This window comes from Schistosoma haematobium, chromosome 4, assembly GCF_000699445.3.
Source record: "Schistosoma haematobium chromosome 4, whole genome shotgun sequence".
NCBI classification, from domain to species: domain Eukaryota; kingdom Metazoa; phylum Platyhelminthes; class Trematoda; order Strigeidida; family Schistosomatidae; genus Schistosoma; species Schistosoma haematobium.
Genome location: NC_067199.1, coordinates 19460014 through 19481460, shown reverse-complemented (window position 1 = coordinate 19481460; position 21447 = coordinate 19460014). Strand labels below are relative to the sequence as shown.

Here is a 21447-nt window from a genome sequence, read left to right as displayed (position 1 = left end):
ACAGTGGTGGTTTTCATCTTAAGTTTTCATTTTCTTTACTTAACAAACTCTTGTATCATGGATAGGATACCATAAAGCTTTTCGTACACGGGTGATCGTGAATCATCTTAAGCAAGCTTGTAGTATGTTCTTCGTCACGTAAGACCACTTGCAGCGTGGAAACACAGCCATCAAACGCTGTTGCGTATGATTTGGTAGCCTTATGGTTTGCTAACAATATCAATTCCATGTGGTATTCAATTCGCACTCAACGTTCACTTAAGGAAAACAAATATATATATACATCGATCTCTGTGGATCACATTACTCAGTGCGTGGACTTAGTAGATGCTAACATTACTTATCATCATGGTTTGCCTGAAAAGTGGAAAAACTTATCATTCAGTTTTGGATCCATCCCATGCCAAGAGCCTCTGATATAGAACTGAAAATGCCACAAGTATTCAGAGTTTGACAATGCTTTTGCACATAACACCTCCATAATGGAAGTGTATCAACCCAGTCAAACCACAAGTCAGAATTGGAGTTCGAAGATATATTTGAAAGGCTATCGATATATCGTGGAGAGTTTGAACTAAGCTGGTTAGTAGGAATGCGTAGCACGGCTCATTCATTCGTGATCTGGTGGGATGCATGATCGAGCGCCTTCATATCATTGTGTCAAGGAAAACTAATTATGTCAACATTGTGTCGTAGACTTACAGAGCTATTCATATTTTGGGATTTATTTACTGCTATGTTATCATCTGCCAGAATTTATCGGTTTGGTTGGTCGATGTACTTCCTGAGTAACTCAACAAAGCATTACTATAAAGGGAAAGAAGATCAGGCAAGTCACGAAAGAATGGAATGTACAAACTCGCCTACTACTAGCCATAGATCGACATTTAAATAGCGCAATACAGAGGTTTTCTTGTTCTGAAAGGTGGACAGAAACATATGATACAAGTGGCTGTGCGTCATTTGTCATGTTCTAAAATTTACAGGCCTCCTTAAAGCATATGTATTGTTAAGTTAAACTTGCCCACAAATACGGTGCCAACTTGAGGCACTCCAAATGTAAAATGGACGCCTCGATGTAGGCTACGCACCTGCTGTCAGAGGTTTTCGTGCGTTATGGTCACTTCACAGAGCGTTCAAAAGCCTTGATGAGGGAATGTGTAGAATTTTATATCCCATCTATGTAAGACTACACTTAGAGTACTGTATGCAAGCAGCTAGTCCATATCTGGTAAAGGATACTAACTCACTTGAGCGTGTTCAGCATGTGAGAACAAAATTAGTGAAGAGTCTTTCTAACCTCCCTCACGATTGGCGCCTAAAACGCCTAAACTTTTTCCTGTTGTCAAATGGTAGGACGCGACGTGACCTTATACTGGTATTTCTTATCCTTAATTATGATTTGGGTGTTAATATGTCTTGTCTTTTTGCTCCATCCAGCACATTTGATTTCGCTGCCAACCAAGGAGGAAACGGTTCTCTTTTGCGGATGCTGTTGCAGGCCTGGAGCTGAGGCGATAGTTGGGGCAGTCTGGCACGGAGGGGTGGTGCCGAATGGCGTCTTCTGGCGCGGCGGCGTTGGCTGTGACAGGTGTTGTCGACGGAGAGGAGTGGTGGGACGTGCGGCTGCTGGGCGGACATCGGATGTATATGGCCCAGCAGGCCGGTGCGACATGGGTGTTAAGCATCTCAGGTGCCGGATGTATGTCGGATGTTGTTGCCTCGGCGGGTCGATGGAACTATGGATGTTGGTCGTGAACAGAAGGTCTGGCAGCAGAGAGACAACAGGATCGAACAGTAAAGGATGGAAACAGGATGAAATTTGTATGAAAATGCAAGAACAATGAAGTCTGAGTCATTTTGAGACAGTTGGTGGACATTTTGCAAATTAAGCATTTACTTTATGATTGTTAGATTTTATTAACAAGTCCTGTATTTTTGTATTAAACACATCGATTGTCTCACTAGTGTTCTTGTTCACAAACTGCGATCTAATAAACTTAAAGTGGCGTCCCGTTTTTCTCATCGAGTAGTCAATGACTGGAACGCCTTACCTGATCAAGTGGTATCAGACCCATCAGTGAATATTTTCAAGGACAAACTGGATCTTCGCTGGAAGTCCATCTGTCAGGATTAACAGAGAATCAACAACCTACTATTCTTATTACTGAAGACTCTCGGACATTTCAACGGACCCACATAACCTATATTGATGAGAGCTTCATCTGCAACCGCACAGGACTTTCTGAAGTGAACTTGAGCGCTGACTTGGTGTACGAGAAACTATAGCACCTAAGAAAAGACACTTCTCCTTTCTCGGATATGGTCCATTCTGCTATACTGAGGGAAGCAGCTTCAATCCTGGCAACGATGCTTAGCGTGATGTTCTCACACTCGCTAAACCGAGGCAAACAACCGGAAATCTGAAAGCTGGCTCACATCACACCGATTTTCAAAGGAGGTCGACGCAGTGAACCTTCGAGCTATCGACCTGTGGCCGTTCTCTCTGTACTTTCAAAAATTATGTAGTCTCTGATTTGCGATGGTATACGCGCATATTTACTACCCTTAAACTTCTTTTCACCTCGACAGCACGGTTTCGGGAAGGGTCATTCTTGTTTAACCAACCTGCTGATTGCACTGGACAGATGGACAACCATCCTTGATCGCAAGGGGAAGGTTGACGTCGTTTACCTTGACTTTTCAAAAGCTTTTGATAGGATCAACCATATATGTCTTATCAATAGGTTCAAACAATTAGGTACCAAATCATCTCTAATTGATTGGCTCATTTCATCTCTAAAAAATCGACATTTTAAGGTCGGGGTTAACTTCGCTTCCTCTCAGTATATGCAATGTCCTAGCGGGGTCTCCCAGGGTTTAGCACTAGGACCTCTTTTCTTGACTTATATAAACAATCTTCCACAACAGGTATCGTCTAATTTATTACTTTTTGTTGATAATGTGAAACTTTGGAGAGCGATGCACAACCAAGTGTATGTACTGGCACTTCAGGAGGATCTGACACGATTTCAGAGTTAAGCAGATGACAACGGACTTGCCTTTAACACTTCAAAGTGCAAAGTAGTCCATCTGAGACATGTTGCAGACTACAGTTACAACTAGGAAAACTCCTCTCTGGAAGTATTCCAAGTTGAAAAAGATTTAGCTCCAACACAAACCTGAGGGGCAGCACCCATAAACTGGAGACCCGACACAACAGGATGGACTGCAGACCCAACTTCTACTCCTTAAGAGTTGTCAAAAGCTGGAATTCGCTGCCAGCTGAGCTAGTCCAAGCGACTTCCTAGGAGTCTTTTAAGAGGCAACTTGACCTATTCTTAAGGACTAAGGATGAAATCTTGCTATGATTTATCACTTTCTTTTTCCTCTGTTATCGTTAATGTACCTAAGTTCCTGCCTAGAGGTATTAGTGATCTACTGCTACTAGACACGGATGCCCGTTCAGCGAAAGCTTCTATTCCGTTCACAACCATTTGAACAATTCGAAGAGCGATCAAGGTCGCCGGGACGAAAAACAGGCAATTCCAATTCCAAGCTCTTGGTTAAGGTCAACACTGTTTTTCTATACGTATATCCCGATTACTTTAAAAAAACACAAAGAACACCGAAATCATTATTGACCTTTGATTCAGTTCCTGTAATGACATCTGATACCCTATTCACTGCAATAGGTAGTTATTCATCTTTTTAGTTAGATACTCTCCAGCTCGTCGTGATCCATCAAAGAGGCAGATAAAACCTGTAAATACAGAGCACTTAGCTTTGCTTGATGAACTGGACGATGACAGCGATAGCGAGTACGTTTGCGAAGAAAGAGATGAAGATGATGATGGTCTGTTTATCTATATCTTGACTAAGCTATTTTAGAGGAGACTCACTCAGGTTGTACTGATGAAGAGGGTTCTAGTCCAGACGATTCTTCAGTTAGCTCGTCCAACGTTTCTGAAGCTTCTGGTACAAGTAGGGTTGCGGTGTCTAAATATGGAAGGAATTCACCTAATGCCGTAGAAAATGGAAAATATACCAGGGCACCGGAGTCGTTTTGTACTGGTAACTTATTGGACAGAATTATGTTCTAAAATACCCTTTAATACTTCAGGGCCAGATGGTGACCAAGATTTGACTGCTAATGTTAACGCGAAAATAAAAGACGTTGATATCATGATTTGTATGCTGTGTTTAGGAGATAATACTGATCCCCGTGATGAGCTGATCGAATGCGATGGTTGCGGTATTGTCGTTCATGAGGGTAATTCAGTATTTATCATAATAATTTTAACAGACTGTTATAAGTTGGTCGACTCAATATTTTTGTCCAGTGGTGCAAGCTCCTCAAGCACAGATGCCTGGTTCTGTGAGCCATGTCTTGCAGGGATCACTTCCCCAGTTAGTTAGATTATGTTAATTTGTATCCTTTAGGTTTGTGAGTTGTGTCCAGTGTTAGATGGCGTGTTTAAAAAAACAGATAACAATCGCTGGGTTCACTTATTATGCGCACTATATACACCAGGAGTCGCGTTCAACGACCCAGATAATTTGATGGATGTGAGTACTATTGATTAACCAGTCATTCCTAGGTAACTCTTACTGAGTTGCCTCAAAGGCAATGGTCTTTACACGAATGCTCCCTGTGCGAAGATCGGTTTTTTGCTTGGACTGGTGTTTGCATATCCTGTGATGCTGGTTTGTGCCGCACTTTTTTTCATGTAACTTGGTAAGCTAGCTTGTTTACCTTCATTTAGCTCACAGTGCTCAAAAGCATGGTTTGTTGTCGGAACCCACTGTCGAAGAGGTAAGTCTACACGCCTTAGGTTATTTTATGAACTGATCCTATAAACCGAAAATTTCGGTCCACGTTAATTTGTGCCATTTTTGTTTTGGAATGTTTCAAAACGTCCAGGTGTGCTAAGTAATGAGATTTAAGTAGCTAACGCTATTCAATTAGGTCTTTTGTCTGTAAGCTAACATAGACTGTTTTAAATGTGTATTAAGATGTCAGGGATAATAAAGTGAGCATATTTTTCCATTCCTCTCCTTCACAGTATAATAATTCCTCTGTATAGTACAATTTTTGTTCTCTGCTGCACTAGACTTCACACTATCTTTTAAACTCACGCAAAACTGCTTTAACCCTGGAACTATTATCCTTCTACAACTGAGTAGTGAAGTACAAAACCTAAAGCCTTTGTTTTTTGGAACAATTTGATTTATATTACCATCCCTAACAGATAACATTTTGGTAGTTATTTTTTCACTGTAATGTGAAACAAGGTGATCGGTAAATTGACCCCCAATCAAGTTGGTTTTAAAAGTGTGTAGTGATTTATATTTTATGCTACATAAATGTTATTTCATGGGTTATTATTGTCTTATTTTTGTCGTTTAGAGTTCAGCGGACCCATTTTTCGCACATTGTCGTCAACATACTGATAAAACAGTTGCCCGACACCGTCGCCGTAATTTCTTGACAACAATGCTTAGGTTAAAGAAATGGCGCTCGAATAGACAGTTGGATTTACATTGTTTAGATGAAAAAAAGCCAAATATTTCTTGTTTGAGGACTACAACTACGGTGGACCCTCGCATTCAGCGTAAACTTGAACATTACCACAAGCTTTACAAGGACGTTCTGCGGAATCGTGAAAAACCGTATGGTATGTGTCTGAACTATCTATTACCTTTTGTATCAATTTGCTAATCAGTTTCGCTTTATTTTCCAGACACAATTTAGATAGTTGCTGAAGTCTCAACACATGAATTAAAAATAGACCATTTTCTGTTTAACGTAATGTGTCGTTAATAGGATATCCAGCGAGTTACTCCTTAAACTATTCAACAAGTATTTTTTCTAGCTTTTATGGGACAGTTGGTCCCAAAGGCGCATCTTTCTGTTTGTGGCGTTAAGCTATACACCCTTTGTCTTCCCTTAAGCCGTGAGATTAAAATTACTTTATATCTTTCTTTCTACCAACTATTCATTGGTCCAAGTTACCATACCTTATTAGCACAACAAGATAAACACTGGATTCATAGACGTAGTTACTTCAATGGTGGCAATATATAAAAGAAAGATTGCATATAAAAGTATAGTACAGGAAGAAAGAATTGGTTGGTAGAAAGAAAGGTATAAACTAATTTTAATCTCACGGCTTAAGGGAAGACAAAGAGTGTATACAACTACGCCATCGTGATCGATTCTGAGCGTCGTGGTAATCGGTGTTCACGCATACGTAACACGACCCAACAATCTCAGTCGATGAAGATTCACAACCTCATCAACTGACTTACCGTCATTCTCTAATATCCTGCATCTACCCTCAATATTACTTACCCGGTGATCCCCGCTAATGCTGGCAATATTTCTAAGATATCTGTAATCAAATGTTATTAACTTACGAGTGTCTTCTACCCTTTTTTAATGGCCACGTTTCGCAGCTGTAAAGTAGAAGAGAACGAACTGCCGCGCAGTATACTCGTCCTTTAATTGATAGACGGATATCTCGCCTTCGCCATAGGTGACGTAAGTTAGTAAAGGCCAAACGAGTTTTCTGAATCCGTGCTGAGATTTCGTCAGCCAGCAACCCATTAAGGCTGACCAGACTTCCAAGATAAGTGAAGTTGTCAACGCATTCGACTACTTCACTCCCTGTCCTTAGTTCAGGTGTCGACGCAGGTTAGTCCTGAAGCAATAATTTGCATTTAGAGGTGCAGAAACACATTTCAAACATCCTGGCATTGTTGCTTAGTGCTACCAAAAGACTATTTTATCAGCGTCTTCACCAAACAGGACTATGTCATCTGCATATTCCAAGCCTATAAGTAGACCTCCTGGAAGGAGATCAATGCCCGAAAATTCACTCGATGAGAGCGTTATTTCCATCAGTATGTCTATGATGAAATTGAACAAAAATGGACATAGTGAACAGCCTTGATGGACACCACTTGCGGTTGCGAAATCGGACGACAATTCTCCATAAGTTCTGACTCGATTAGTAGTGTTCGAGTAAACAGCCTTCACAAAGTTTATGTACTTCTGAGGTACACCTTTCAATGCCACAGAACCTCTTGGTCAACAGAGTCAAATGGTGCTTTTAAGTCAAGAAAGACCACCATTGTCGGACGCCCATAACCATGCTTGTGTTCTAAAACCTGACGAATGGTAAATATGTGGTCGATGCGGCCACAACCAGGTCTGAAGCCAGCCTGATATTCTCGTGTTTGCAGTTCACGAGTTTTAGTTAAGCGCCCGATAATTATTGAGGCTAGTATTTTAGATGCTATATTAGTCAACTAATCCTTCTATGGTTATCACAGGATGATTTTGACCTTTTCTTATATATTGGGACAATCAGTGATCGCGATCAATCATATGGGATTACGTCCAGCTCCCAGATTTTAACTAAAATATTGGTAAACCGAATCGTTAAAACTGAACCAACATACTTTGAGACTTCTGGAGCCAATCCATCTGAACCAGCTGCTCTTCCTCGTTTCAGATTAGCTATAGTCTTTTGAACTTCAATTAGAGTTGGGGGGCGGGCTACTTTAATGTTCCATTCAGGCTGTTTGGGAATGGTGGGTAGTTGTAGAGTAGCTGAAGACTAGCTAAAATATTCCGCCCATCGTTCTAAACGTATGGGTTGAGAGCAGATAAGAGTATCGTCTTTTTCCGAGATCGTCTCACTTACACTTGACTTTCTAGTTCTAGTTTCTATTATTAGTCTAAAGAGCTGTCTTGTGCTACCTACAGCCGCCCACCACCGCTCAAGGTTGTTCCTTCAACTTTTGGCCAACCTAGGTCTGATTTGCTTTCTCTCTTCATCGTGTTCAGAGCCTGATGAGATGAGTTTACGAGAATCCGTCAGTGCAATAGACTTAGAAGAAATCCACTGGTTTTTTGTGACCCTCTGGTTTAAACCACTAACAGATGTCACTGCTGTTTCCACAGCTGTTTGAGTATCTTTCCAAGCAATACCTGGGTCAGCCTCGTTTTCAGAACTACCTAAATGTGACCTCAGTTGTTACTGGAATCTACTTTTGGCTTTCTCATCACTCAGTTCAATTCTAGTGGGTCTTAATGTGGCTTTTCTGCGTCCAGTTAGGCGTGCTCGTATTAGAGCATGATCGGAGTCTAAACATGTACTCCAGAACGAGCGACAGTCTTCTATCGAGCCTCTCCAACGACGACTGATGGCAATATGGTCTATTTGAGTTCATCGTTGGTTTGGTGCAGGGGGTCTCCATGTTAGACGATGTCTCTCCTTATACTTAAAATCAGTGTTTGCTAAAAATAAACGATTGTCCGAGCACAGTTGCAACACACGATCACTATTATCTGTTCTCTAAGCCGGAATACTAAAATATCCACCTAAATATCTTTCTGTTTGGTTTAAGCTACCTACTTGGGCATTAAAGTCTCCTGTTACGAGTACTATTTTTGAGCGTTTAGCTTTCTGAAGAAGTTCAGATGGCTTTCTGTAAAAGTCATCTTTCACATCATCTGAGCTGCAGTCAGTGGGAGCGTAGGCAGAAAAGATGAAAAGGCAACGACGTGTGTACCTGTCCTTCCGAGTTCTTACGGAGCCGTTTAGCCGAACAGCACATAGACGACTGTTAACGGGGATTCACTCTAATAGTGCTTGTTCTGCCCTCGTACTTAGTACTATGCCTACACCTGCCAGTCCTACGGGAACTAGCCGTCGGGTCGCCAGATACACGAGTGGTGTATGTTGTCGGCTCTCTGTTTTGGTCGGGTGAGGTCAAGTGAATCAGAACACTAGGATCCTGTATGCGTGTTTCGAAGACAGCATACATCAATGGTACGAGATTCCAGAGTCTTAGCCAAGGAGGCCTGCTGGACGATTTGAAACAGGGTGCGTACGTTGAAGGCTTCAGTGTGTAGTTTAGAGCGAGGTTTCAGTAGATCAGGGACAGTGTTTTGTGCATTAGAATCGTAGGCTATGGTGACATTTGAGGCGGAAGCCAAAAGAGGAAGTCAAGTGTTGAAACTCGATGTAAGAGTAATAATGGGAATTGAAGAGGGAGATTGATTATGAATACAGTGATCTTGAGTGCTGTTGTAGGTATGAGGGCAGTTATCACTTCCCGGTTGCCCACACCATGGAAAGGTCCTTCTGGAGGTAGCTGAAAAGGAAGTTGGGCTGGAGTTGGTCTCAGTGATCTGAGAGCGTGACTGCAGTGCTCAAGGGACAACTACCTGTCGAGACCTTACCACCGGAGACGGATATCCGTGGGATAAGAGGAGGTGTGGATTTTTAGGGTCGACCTTTTATAACCCCACCCCTCCTTGTGGGAAAGCAGCGTCACTGTTATGCTAGTTTTCTGAAGGAAACACCTTACTGCCGTCACACCTCTGTACAGTCAGCAGTAGGACCTCGCCTTCGGGCCTTGGGTTTGTTACTTCTAGTCTTACTGTTCTTCAACCGACCTGTCTGGCATGGTAGGACCTTAAGAAACGACTTTTCCAGCCAATATAGCTCGATTGGTTCATCACGACAGGCAAGCCCGACCACCACGTCAAGGTAGCACCAACGGTCGGGTAGGGTTACTAGTACTGGAACACGGGTATCTACGAAGCATTGCTCGTGTGTTCCGGGACCACCTAGTAAGCAATAGCTGAGTTAGGAATAGAGTGCTGGACAAAGACGTGAGATAGATGGAGTAGTAAGTTTTCATCAACTAAGGTGGGTAGGATATGTGCTACGTATATCCAGCCACTGCGTACTTCCACGGGCTATGTTGTCTGATATGGTAGTAGGCTGTAAGAAATGTAGGGGAAACCTAACCAAAACATGAAACCAGTCGATAAAGTCATTGGTGATTGGACTGAGCTAAGTTAGAATGTGTAGACTGTCTGTTTGAGGTCCGTATGATTATCGTAACCAGTCGCTAGAGATCCTAAATGAAGTGGCTAAAAATTGGTTGCAATGGCGGTGGTGCATCCAATCTTTGTCTTCCCTTAGGTGCCAAGCTCCTGAGTTCCTCATGATTGTCTTTATTTTACTAACTTATCTTGATTTGTATCTTTGATGTCTAATCTTCTCTAGTACAACTAATATTGTTCCTGCATCTGCTAATTTGGGATTTGATCTAACAAAATCTCTCCATGTCAATAGAGTGTGTCATGTTGAACCGAAGTACATATGTACGTGGTTCTACATTTCGTGTGACTAACTGACTGGTCAGAATTCAAACTACTAGGCTCCAAAACTCATTAATTAAATACTGAGTTCTCAGACCACTCTTAGCCGTAACTTAATTCAGACTGTTCTGGATGAAATACTGTTGTAACCTGACAAAGGAACCTTGAAGTTTTCAAGTGCATATATTCTGATTTATTTCAAGATCACCCTCATCTAACCTATTTATTTATATTTACAGTGCCACTTGTGAAAACGCCAATGTTTTTGGAAACCTCCCCCGTTGCAATGAGAATGTTTGTATTGAAGGCTAAAGCTCTTAATTTACCCATTGAACTATCAAATCATATGTCTAACGCAGATTCATCGAAAGGCCCAACACCTAGTTATCCAGTTTTCACTCCAGATTTCGTATCTTATTTCTTAGGTGAGTTCTTCATGCCAGAAATTTTCGGTATGTACACAATAGTCTGATAATCTGTTTACTTCGCATGACTTTCGTTGCAACATTGACTCTTTTTGTTTAGAGCGTGAAAGGAAAATTACCGAAGTTTCAAAACTTATTGCTACTTTACAAAATACGCAGCGTGAACTACAAATATCAGATGCTAGTGCTTCACACAGTTATAATTCGGTAAGATTTGTACCATATTGCAGTAGTTATCCGTAATTTAGTAAACCAAAATTGAAATTTGTCATAGCCTTCTGAAATTTTTTAGGTTTCAACGGAGTTAGAAAAATTAAACAGTAGCCGTGGAAACTTGCGTGTGAAATTCATCCATATCGTAAACTCTCTCCGTAGTTTAATTCCGGTTAGTTTACACTTCTGATCCTTCTAAGTTTCACTTACTAAAATTTCTTGTAAATGAATTTTTTCATCTGATTCTATTTATATATGAAGTGTGAACTGGGGACTCAGCGGTTTGGGGATTTGACTTTTAGTCACCAAGTCATAGGTTTTGACTCTGCTCTACTTTGTTTTGGGGAACAGGATAGTATTTACCAGCCCTCACAAAGTGTGGTTTATACCCAAGCACACAAATATGTACCGGGTAAACAAGTTAGTAACAATAAAATTCCGATAAACACGTGGGGTTAGGCAGTTTTGCCCAATCTCACTATTCCTTTTCAACTTTGGCATCGATGACGTTCCGGAAACAGCCCTTATGGATGTAGGTAGTATCGGTGTGGATCTGTTGTCTGGATAAAAACTCTTCAACCGTGAGTAGGTGGATGATATTGTCTTATTGTAAGATATTTATTTATTTATTATTATTAATTTAAACACATAAATATTCGTACAAGAGGGCGCCAGATATATATGCGCTACACAAAACAATGAGAATGGGGAAAGAGAGAAGAAAAAGAGAAGGTAAGGAGCGTAAACAAGAACAATAACGTCCAGATTAGTGTAAGGTAGTGTAATATAACAATAATGGGGGAAACAGAATGGTACAGCCAGAAGAAATCTTTCAGTTAAGGAAGATACAACCACTTTTTATGGAGAAAGTAAAAGAAGGTTACAACAGGATCGCCACTGGCTTCTATTCTGAGCCATATCTGATAACGTCTCTAGTCATAGTATCGCACCATCTCTCGGACCCCAGCCAGGGAGTCATGAAGGACCAACAGAAACCAGCCGTACATATATTTCTTTCATACCACGACACCATTACATACACTGACCACCTTTCCGCTTTTCCCAACCAGTCCCAGCGTCGGCAAATACTGCACGAAGTGGAATTCTCTGGGATGACATTCGTAGAACATGTCCAAGCCACCGAAGTTGGTGTTTGAAGATGGTGACACCAATTAGATTATCGTCTCTGCGCCCGAACACACGATGCCAAACCTCTGCATTACTAATATGGTGTTGCCACTGGATGTCAGCAATCCTTCTCAGACAACGATGACCAAACACAGAGAGTCGTCTAACATCCTCAACTCGGAGGCCAAGTTTCACAAGCATAGAGCAGAACTGCTCTCACCGACGCGTTGTAGATCCGACCTTTTACAGCCGGACTGACATCACGAAGGCGCCAAAGATGGCCCAGATTGGCATAAGCCGCTCTGGCTTTCACTATACGTGCATTGGTCTCATCACTCACGCCACCACCAGCACTTATGCAGCTACCCAGATACACGAACTTCTCAACTACTTCTATCTGCTCACCATCCGGAGTGAGTACAGGATTAGGATCCTGCCAGTCTTGTAGAAGTACTTTGCACTTCGAAGTTGTTGAATGTATCGTATTATAACATAATCATGGTCTAACAACTTACATGTTCTTTTTGGTGATTGTGCTTGGTTTTTATTTACGTCAATAGGAACTAAAATGTTCGTCGGAATTAGAAACTATCTTAGCGGAGCCTCGCCGCCTTCCAGAGACGGCTAGTTTTGACGTAAGCTCATTATCTAATCCAGTGGACTCCAATAAAACCGCCAAATTCGGATCTTCAGCAGTTATTGCCGCCTCAAAGCGTAGAGGCAACCGTTCATCTCCGTGTAAGTTGCGAAAAGCTTCAAAATCTGAGGCAGTTGATCAAAATGTCAAGCCACTAGACATTCCAGCGGCTTCACACCTTGAAAAGTGTTCAAGTATTGTCACATGTGAATCAGAGAATGTGATATTAGAGTAAGTTTGTAAAGTTCTTATTCATCAATAACTTTTAAGTCTAATTTGTTACAAATTAGCTAGTTTCAAAAAAAATTTCGCGTACTTTTTTATGTAAACTAAGCTATGTCTATAAAATAGGGGTTAAGTAATATGAAGCACTGATAAGCTGTGTCAATCTGGGTAATATGTAGAAGTCTCATTGGTTGAGATTCTGATGATCACACAACTCATTCATCATAAGCCTAAATTTAGCCTAGAATCACCATACGTTTTACACTTTACAACAGAACTTCATGTAAAGCACTTTGTTAGGGAATACAGGCTGATATGTGTAGGTTTTCCGTCCCCCATTCACTGACGTTCCGGTATTTTGTTTTAGATGATTTCCTCTCTTCGTATTGGTAACTGATCCTTCATGTATGTTCAGTTTATCTTCTTTGCAACTTACAGGTTACAGTATGGTGATACTGTTTTCAGATTATGCTATATTGTAAACTTACAAAAATTAAACATCATATATAATTTTTGTAGAGAAATAATTTCACGAGAAACATAGTGATAAAAACGATTCACCAGGTTTAGGAAACTTAACTGAACTAACTGCATGGCAATGATCAGTGCTTTTGTCAATTCGGTAGTAAATCACGTAACGATTTACGTACTCATCAAAATTGTAGCTGATTTTTGGCATCCGGATATTATTGTATTGATTTAAATGATCAAATTATTTTTTCGAAACATCCATCAATGATCGTTCTGCACAGGGCAAATATTTCTCATGTCTGTACATTAGATTTATTGTTGCTTTTTAAGTAATCCTCTCAATATTTTTAATAGTTGTTACATCGTTTGTGTTAGTAACAACCTACCACAGCGTTTTTTTGTTTGTATTAATAATGCAATATTACTTTAGTCAGTGCGAATTCAAGTTAATCAACGTTATGTTTGCAGCTATACATAAAGTGGTTGGACAGTTTTGTGATTGTAATTAATTATCAAATTTTCTTTGAAATCTTTCCGAAACAAATAAGCGTTTTGTGCAACTCATCCGTTGGTTTGTAATATGTTATTTTTATAGGTGTATGATGTGTCACGGACTTCAGGATCAACATTTAATTACAAGTTGTGATACATGTGGGAAGGCATTTCATTTGGCATGTCTTGATCCCCCATTGCTACGCATGCCCAAACGTAGTAAACTTTACGGTTGGTAAGCCTAATCTCTCTTAAAAAAAATCTTTTTGTAAGCTTTTCAATTTGTCGTCGCTTCTAACTACAACAAATTATGATTACGTGCCTTACACTTTGTTTCTTCACATTTATTGTCCTTGCCACTATTTCCCTAGCCAGCTGATCATTGTTTTGGTGTTAAAATCCATTACTCATGTTTAGTTAACTATATGGGGCTTTAAGTACTTTTTAAGATGCAATCTAAGCATTAGACACTACTTGATTCCATAAAGTTGATTAGATGAGGCGTGGTTTGAAATTGTCCCTGCGGTTAAAAGTCATTTGTTTAAACTGTTACTTTATTCTCGCTACTAGATATTGAGTGCTGATTTATGTTTGGTATCCTCTAATTTCCTATATAAAGTTGTGGATGCGGAGGAATAGACCAATAATTATCATGTTAAGTCCAATGGTGTCCTTGGACTTTAAATGGACATTTCCTATTGGTCGGTATCTGTTCACTTGTTGAATATTGTACAAAATGTTGTTTTCTATTTTATGGTCCGATGTGGTATGCTTGATTGGTATATAAACAAAGTATGTTTGAAATATAATGATTCATATCTCCGAGGCTGTGACTTGTGTTCTGGACTCAACTGACTGGGCTAGACAGGGAAGCGAGACCAATAGAGACTCTAGGCCGTCCGTACGTGTTTACGTGTCACTTTAATCGATCGATAAGTACTCTGCTCTCTAATTTTCCAGTCAAGGACACAACAAAATTAGCACAGGGTAAAAATCGACCGCAACTTCAAGTCATAACAAAAGTATTTTCATTATTATCTCATTTACCTAGTTTACTGCCTTTATTGCATACAAAGTTTATTGAATTATCCAACTATTACCATGAACCTACTTATAATTTTATTCATGTGTATCAAATATGTATTTTAGAATGTAAGATGAATTTAACCGGACTTCAAATTATTAGTTAATTTATTTTTATGTATTATGGCCTTTAAGGCGGATTAAACTCAATGATAACCAGTGTATGATATCAATAAATAGCAAAGTGATGGTTTATTTCTCCAAATTAGGGATTTCTTTTTGGATGGTAGTTCAGTGCAGTATTATTTCTCTGTTGATAAAATACTCAAATCTCTCAAAATTTAAAATATACATTCTTAAGATGTTTTTAATTTAGATAGGATTCATTGTATTTCTATTTTCATTGCTTTACTTTCAAAATTAAAAAAATATATAATTCTTTATGAACATTATTTAGGCAGTGCTCATTTTGTACGAAGGAGGTTTCTTCGATCCCAGGAGCTGAGGCGATTGATGTAAATGCTCCACGGCAACTTCGTCGTTCCAGTGGTATACCATCTGACAGGACAACTTGCGTCAAAACTGTAGATCTCAAACCAGATATTGACCCAATTTCCCAAGTCTCTGCTCACCCAATTATTTCTGGTGAAATTAAATCATCTCCTACTCGCGAGCCTGTTTCAAAAACACTTCGGAGAAGTGTTAGTTCAGCACCTACTTACCAGGGTAACCTTGGAAATCCTGTTAAAAATGGTAAGAGGACGTCCAGTACCATATTAAAGACCATATCGGGTTTGTCTTCGAAACGTATATCTATGTCCACCAGTAAACAAACAAAAAGATGCGTAAGTACCGGTAGTAGTTTTATTATTTTTTTACATATTAAGCATAACTTATTTTACTTTTTGACTGCTTACATGAATCGGAATACCTTAATCTTACAATGTAAATCAGTGACTTATTGATTAAAACACTAAAGTTTTGACGAAATGATTAACGGTTCGAACCGCACTTCATGTACCACAGTTTGTTTAGCTAGCCCGTGTCACTGATCCGTATGTAATTACTGTCACTCAGAGCCGAGTACATAAATTTAAATGATTTACATTATTGTTATGAATTTTACTTGGCAAATTATGTTGGTTCGCAAACAATCGTAGCTAATAGTTGTAATGTAACAAAATAATCTCGATGAAAGTTCCAGTTAAAATACTGATGACTATTAGGATTAAGCATCATCTGTCTTGGAAATATAGAAATAATGATGGACAATATAGTTCGTAGTCGGAAACAAACATATGATTCAGCCAAACAATTGATTTGAAGTGTGAAATAACTTACTAGTCAAGTAAAGAGTATGTTACATGAGTACCTCTCGATTGTTCCAGGCCAACACCAGGTAGGTTTGTCTATTCTTGTCGTTAGCCATAATTATATAATTGGTGGGTTATTGCTCTAAGTAAAATAGAACTATTGTTTGGAATGAAGATGTGATTCATTGTTCTGTGAAAGTTGTGTATCATGTAAACATTTATTTTCAATAACAGTGGTTACAAAGCATTTGGTTTTGAATTCACTCTACTTTAGTTTCGAGTATAACCTCACCTAATTTGATTTGATAATATAACCATTTGATTTCCTACAGTAAATTTGGCTACAGGCTTAGGAAACGGAACTACTTCTGGTTACTGAATCAGATCGAATTAAAAAATTTTAAAAATTACTTCCCTTTACATTTCCTGTCTCAATGCGAATATTTAAATAAGAAGTTTATTAAAAATTAGATGGACAATTATTTACTTTAACTAGTACGTTTGAGATATCTCTGCAATAGACAAACAGCTCAAGCCAATATAGCATCGCGAAAGAACTGTGTTAATATCTAACTGGCGAACAAGATGAAACGGAATTAATAGATTTTAAATATAATCTTAAGGAATTTTAAAGCCATTTATTCTGGGTAGGACCCAGCATTTAAAATTACTGCGTTGTAACATTTCACATACATTGGTCACAAACTTAAAAAGTTTTCCATATTTAATAAACCAACTCCAATTGATATTCAGAAAAACCTATTAATACTTATTGTGATGGTGGAAAAGATTTGTAGCTCAGGTAGATGATTTTTATAGAGTTTTGTTCTCTGAGCTGGAAAAAATATGGGACACGTCACGATTTTGCGTGTCATCCTTGCGCAGGGCCCATGCTAATCTTCTCTGTATCGTCCTAATTTTAGTATATGTGCCGCCGAAGCCTGTACAGAGAACAAAACTCCATTGAGCCAGTACAACCGAATCATCCACCCTCTCAACTGTGTACTATGTAATGTACACATACGTGAATTTTTAAAAAGAAATAATTGGAGATAATATGTCGCATATTGTATCTAAATACATAGCTATCAAATTCATAAAATTAATGCTTAAAAATTTTCAAAAAAAGACCCTAATGCACTCGAAATAAAATGACAGTTTAATCAAACTTATCGTTATTTTAAGTGTTTCTCATATTATAATTTATTAGAACGCTGGGCAATAGATTTGTATCTACTTTTTATGTATATATTTTTAAAGGTTTCATCTCAGTTGCCTTTAGAAAAGGATGTAAAAATTAATATTGGTTGTAAGGTTTCTACCAGTCCTTCAGTAGTGATGACCCATGTTTGCAGTGCTGATTTTGATCAGGTAAATATATATATATATATATATATATATATATATATATATATATATATATAGCTTATTATTATTACTGTCTATAATATTGTCTTCTGGTTACTTAAATTTTTCAGCCTATAATCAACCTTCAGTTTTATCTGTTAACCTCAGGATATTGCTTATACATAATAAAATGGTACCGTCGTTAGCCAGATTACTTCTGTGAGCTACTCATTTATTCCTTTAAACACATAAACATTAGTACAAGGAGGCAGGAAATATATAGATGCGCCACACGAATCATTCGATTTCTGTGAGTACTGCAATATTGCCTGGGCGCCCAAACCGAAGCAGTTACTAATTAAACACTGGAAACAATAGTTGGAATAAAAGTCTGAATTGAATAGGTCGAGTGGGAAGTAATAAAGATTTTAAAGAGTTAGCGGAAAATAGTAAATGTCTCTGCACCACTGTGACCGATGCTCATCCATGTTACCAAACACTTTTTGCTACTGATCACGGTTATTTTAAGAAATACGTTTCGAACAAATGTTTAATTTTGACCATCTATGGTCCAACGATGAGTTAGTCAAAGTTACATACAAATCATATAAACTATCATATTAAACCTTTATTCTTTATTCTGCAGAATAGATCGGTAAATTAATCTGTCGAATCGTCCGTCAAAAAATTTTAATCAATATTTTACAACATACAGTAAAATTAAAGAACACCTAAATTAGAGAAAGATATTGTAGCGTGGCGTCGAGTTGAGGTTAACTATGAACACCGCTACCAAGAAACACGTGCCAAGTAAATCAGAAGGCGAAAATAGAACGTAACCAGGTTTATTTCGTTGGCGATCTCGTGGTATCGAACGTATACCGAGATCGTGCCAAGGAATGGTACAATTAGAAGCAGGCGAAAGGAGTACGTGCGAACAGTACCAAAAACCGCGGAACAATGATGGAAGGTAATGGAAGCACAAAATGGCTATAATCAGCACAGTTAAACGAAAGCACATTAAAACAAACACTGGTACAGTTGGTTATAATAATAATTGTTTTTATTAAACCAGTCGTGTTCTCGTGATAAATGTGAGTCACTACAATATAACCATAGTCGGCTATACGTATTTTTCTGAATCGTTATATAAAATGTAATAGTTTAGTATATTATTTAAATTTTTATTATTTTCTTTTTCAAAAAATTTAATTAAAACTAGTTTAAATTCACTGATGAGACTGAAGACGAACCTATGATTCATGCTGGTAGTAGCTTAAAGAGTAAGTGTGAATCTGATGAAGAAATAGCTCAGTTACGTTCATCGAAAGGTAATAATTTCATTTCATTCTACTTCATCATATCGTCTTATTTTTCTTTTGTAGTCAACTTATCGTTATTTATTGAGATCTCAATAAAATTCAAGTCTCCACGACTACGTACTGATAATATTCTCTATTAGTTGAATTCCATTTGATTTTAGGCATTAACAGCCAATTTACTCGATATATATATATATGGAGAGAGAGAAAGTGAAAATAAGTTTCATATTGTATAGCTCAATTGGATTAACTTGATAAAGCTCTGTTCATTGCTTAACAATAATTTGGCTAATTGATGATGATCACTAGGAAAATGAATGAAGTGACACTTTTCTCTTACATATGTGGATTTTACTTGTTGATAATTCACTGTATGGAAATTGTTTTTACCTAAGGTTCCCAATTCATAATATACAGGACTGATGTTGAACTACTGATCAGTTGATTTTAGTCTAAACTATTTGATAAATCTGCTACTGGAAATGCTTATTGATGACTCCCTATATGCTTCCTATAACCTCAGGCTAATGATTGTAGTTACATGATCTGGAAGTAACTAATGTGTATATTTGTAAGCGATCAGTACAAATAATGATGATATTAGTTCAATATGTTTCAAATTATTGGCTGTATTACGTGCTTTCAGTTCAGAGATCACACCAATATCAAAAGCATCCATTTGAGCTACAAATTTTTTGTATCATTTCAAACTATATTTAAATGTAATTTGTTTACTCACTCATAGTTATCAAATTCGTGCAAATTCGAGATCATGAAAGTAATGGTGAATCTGAAGCTGTTGAACGAATAGCTCCTCTTCAGCAACGTTACGTTATCTGTCAAGAGGCTAATCCTCATCCAAAGGTAAGCATGCTTTTTATTGCCGTTGTTTAGTAGTTAGTTGAATTTTTAATCTTGGGTTCATAAGATCTTAGTTATAGAGCGAAAAATGTCATAGATCCTCCTAGTATCAATCACATTGTATCTGGTAAAGTTTCTATGTCATGCCTTCCTTCAAATCTAGGTAGTTATGTAATATTGAAGTTTAGATTGGCTAGTATATAGATTGTGTAATAATTAGTGAAATACTTTACGATATTCGTGTTTCGTAATTTAATAACAGAGAGCGAAACACTTAATAACAATGTATGTAGTTGACATACTTTTTTTTACCCTCTAAAGAATTGACTTGCACTGGTTACGAAACGTTAGGAATTTAAGTTTTTACTTACTGGGATATTACAAATAGATGATTAATTTTATTATATTGACAAATTACCCAATGTTTCATTCTACTTGAAATGATCAAATCATACACTGGTAATATTACTTACAAACTAGGCATTTAACTTTATATATACTATCTGATCAAGTTGATTTCAGATAGTTTATATTACTTATGCTATTGAATGTTTCTTACTTTGTCTTTTCTTACAGAGATCAACTGCTGGGAAATTTAGGCTGAAATTTAAGAAACTTTAAATTTTATCATTTCAAAATAAAGTCTGTATAGGTCTTCATTTTCTCATTGGTTTTTCTTGATGAATTACTCAAAATATTTTCCAATATTTTTAATTTTCAAAAATCCATTTTAAAAGCATAAAAATTTAATTGTATAGGATTTAATTTACCGTAAAATATATTAACTTGTTTCTCAAGTTGATTTCACAATGTGTTTGTAAGCTACTTTTAAAAGTAACAAATTATATCGTAATGTTCAGTCAGAGAAATAAAATATGATTAAGCTTTATATATATATATATATATATATATATATATATATATATATATATATATATATATATATATATATATATATATATATATATATATATATATATATTGCAGTTAATTAGTGAATATTCTAATGCACAGTATAAAGTTACAAGTAAATTTTACGATTTATCAAAACGCGAAAATATTTTCCTCATTTAATGTACTAGATAACTCATTACTGTGGTTAAACTATGTATTTTTGAATTCTTACCTTGTTATACAGCGATATACTTTTAAATCTCATGATTTCGACTAAATTTCACATAAAGATTTTTTTAACATTGTTAAACTTGGTTCATGATGAGATATAATCAGAATAAGCAAACATAAAGATTTATGGGATTAAGGGAATTTGCTTTTATTGCTACTCTTCAGGTACAAATAGTTTAAATAATTATGTTTCGTTCAACAAACTTGTCTGGACTTCTTCAGGGTAATCATCGAAATCAAAACGTTTCAATTATTTAAATTTCAGTCGCTGGGATTATTTCAAATATAATTTCCACATGTGATGACTTCTTTTTACTTGACGCCCAATTTTTGTTATACTTTTCGTTCTAATATTGACGAATATTCGTATATATATATATATATATATATATATATATATATATATATATATATATATATATATACATAAAATTGGTTAAATTAGAATGTACATTTGCTGTTAAGGAAAATAAACATGATGAATCTCAACGGAACAGTAAAAGCTAGACGATATGAGCTTTATCTTGGTAATCTAGAAAAGTATTTACAATTATATGTAGATAATGTCAATAAGGAACTTCGGCCGTCACAGAATTCTCCCAATGTCCTCTTTAGTACTCTATTCACAGTTACACGACCCAACTGCTAACGTGATTTCATTTTGCTTGCCAAATTTCGT

General features: G+C 37.4%; 1 protein-coding gene across 3 annotated transcripts; it reads left to right on the top strand.

Annotated features, from left to right (window-relative positions):
• Nucleotides 1–3503: 3503 nt before the first annotated feature.
• Nucleotides 3504–20511, top strand: PHF14_1 (PHD finger protein 14). Of its 3 annotated transcripts, XM_051215898.1 has the most exons (19): nucleotides 3504–3695; nucleotides 3731–3856; nucleotides 3892–4074; nucleotides 4124–4273; nucleotides 4307–4410; nucleotides 4444–4569; nucleotides 4602–4738; nucleotides 4774–4816; nucleotides 5411–5678; nucleotides 10426–10611; nucleotides 10712–10818; nucleotides 10904–10996; nucleotides 12513–12820; nucleotides 13881–14012; nucleotides 15258–15645; nucleotides 17374–17484; nucleotides 18683–18791; nucleotides 19528–19646; nucleotides 20220–20511. In XM_051215898.1, the coding sequence occupies exons 1-19, from the start codon at nucleotides 3665–3667 to the stop codon at nucleotides 20262–20264; spliced, it is 2766 nt and encodes a 921-aa protein (XP_051066444.1). In that variant the 5' UTR covers nucleotides 3504–3664; the 3' UTR covers nucleotides 20265–20511. The 3 variants fall into 3 exon arrangements, with proteins under 3 accessions (XP_051066444.1, XP_051066446.1, XP_051066445.1); XM_051215900.1 differs by having other exon boundaries at nucleotides 4307–4569; nucleotides 20220–20436; XM_051215899.1 differs by lacking the exons at nucleotides 10712–10818; nucleotides 10904–10996 and having other exon boundaries at nucleotides 3504–4074; nucleotides 4124–4816; nucleotides 18107–19646; nucleotides 20220–20454.
• Nucleotides 20512–21447: the final 936 nt, after the last annotated feature.

Bases quoted from the DNA above. Each gene is read 5' to 3' on its own strand.
- PHF14_1 (XM_051215898.1), top strand. From the start codon at position 3,665: ATGACATCTGATACCCTATTCACTGCAATAG. The intron at 4,075-4,123 runs GTAACTTATTGG...TTAATACTTCAG, and splicing joins ACCGGAGTCGTTTTGTACTG to GGCCAGATGGTGACCAAGAT. The intron at 4,739-4,773 runs GTAAGCTAGCTT...TTTAGCTCACAG, and splicing joins ACTTTTTTTCATGTAACTTG to TGCTCAAAAGCATGGTTTGT.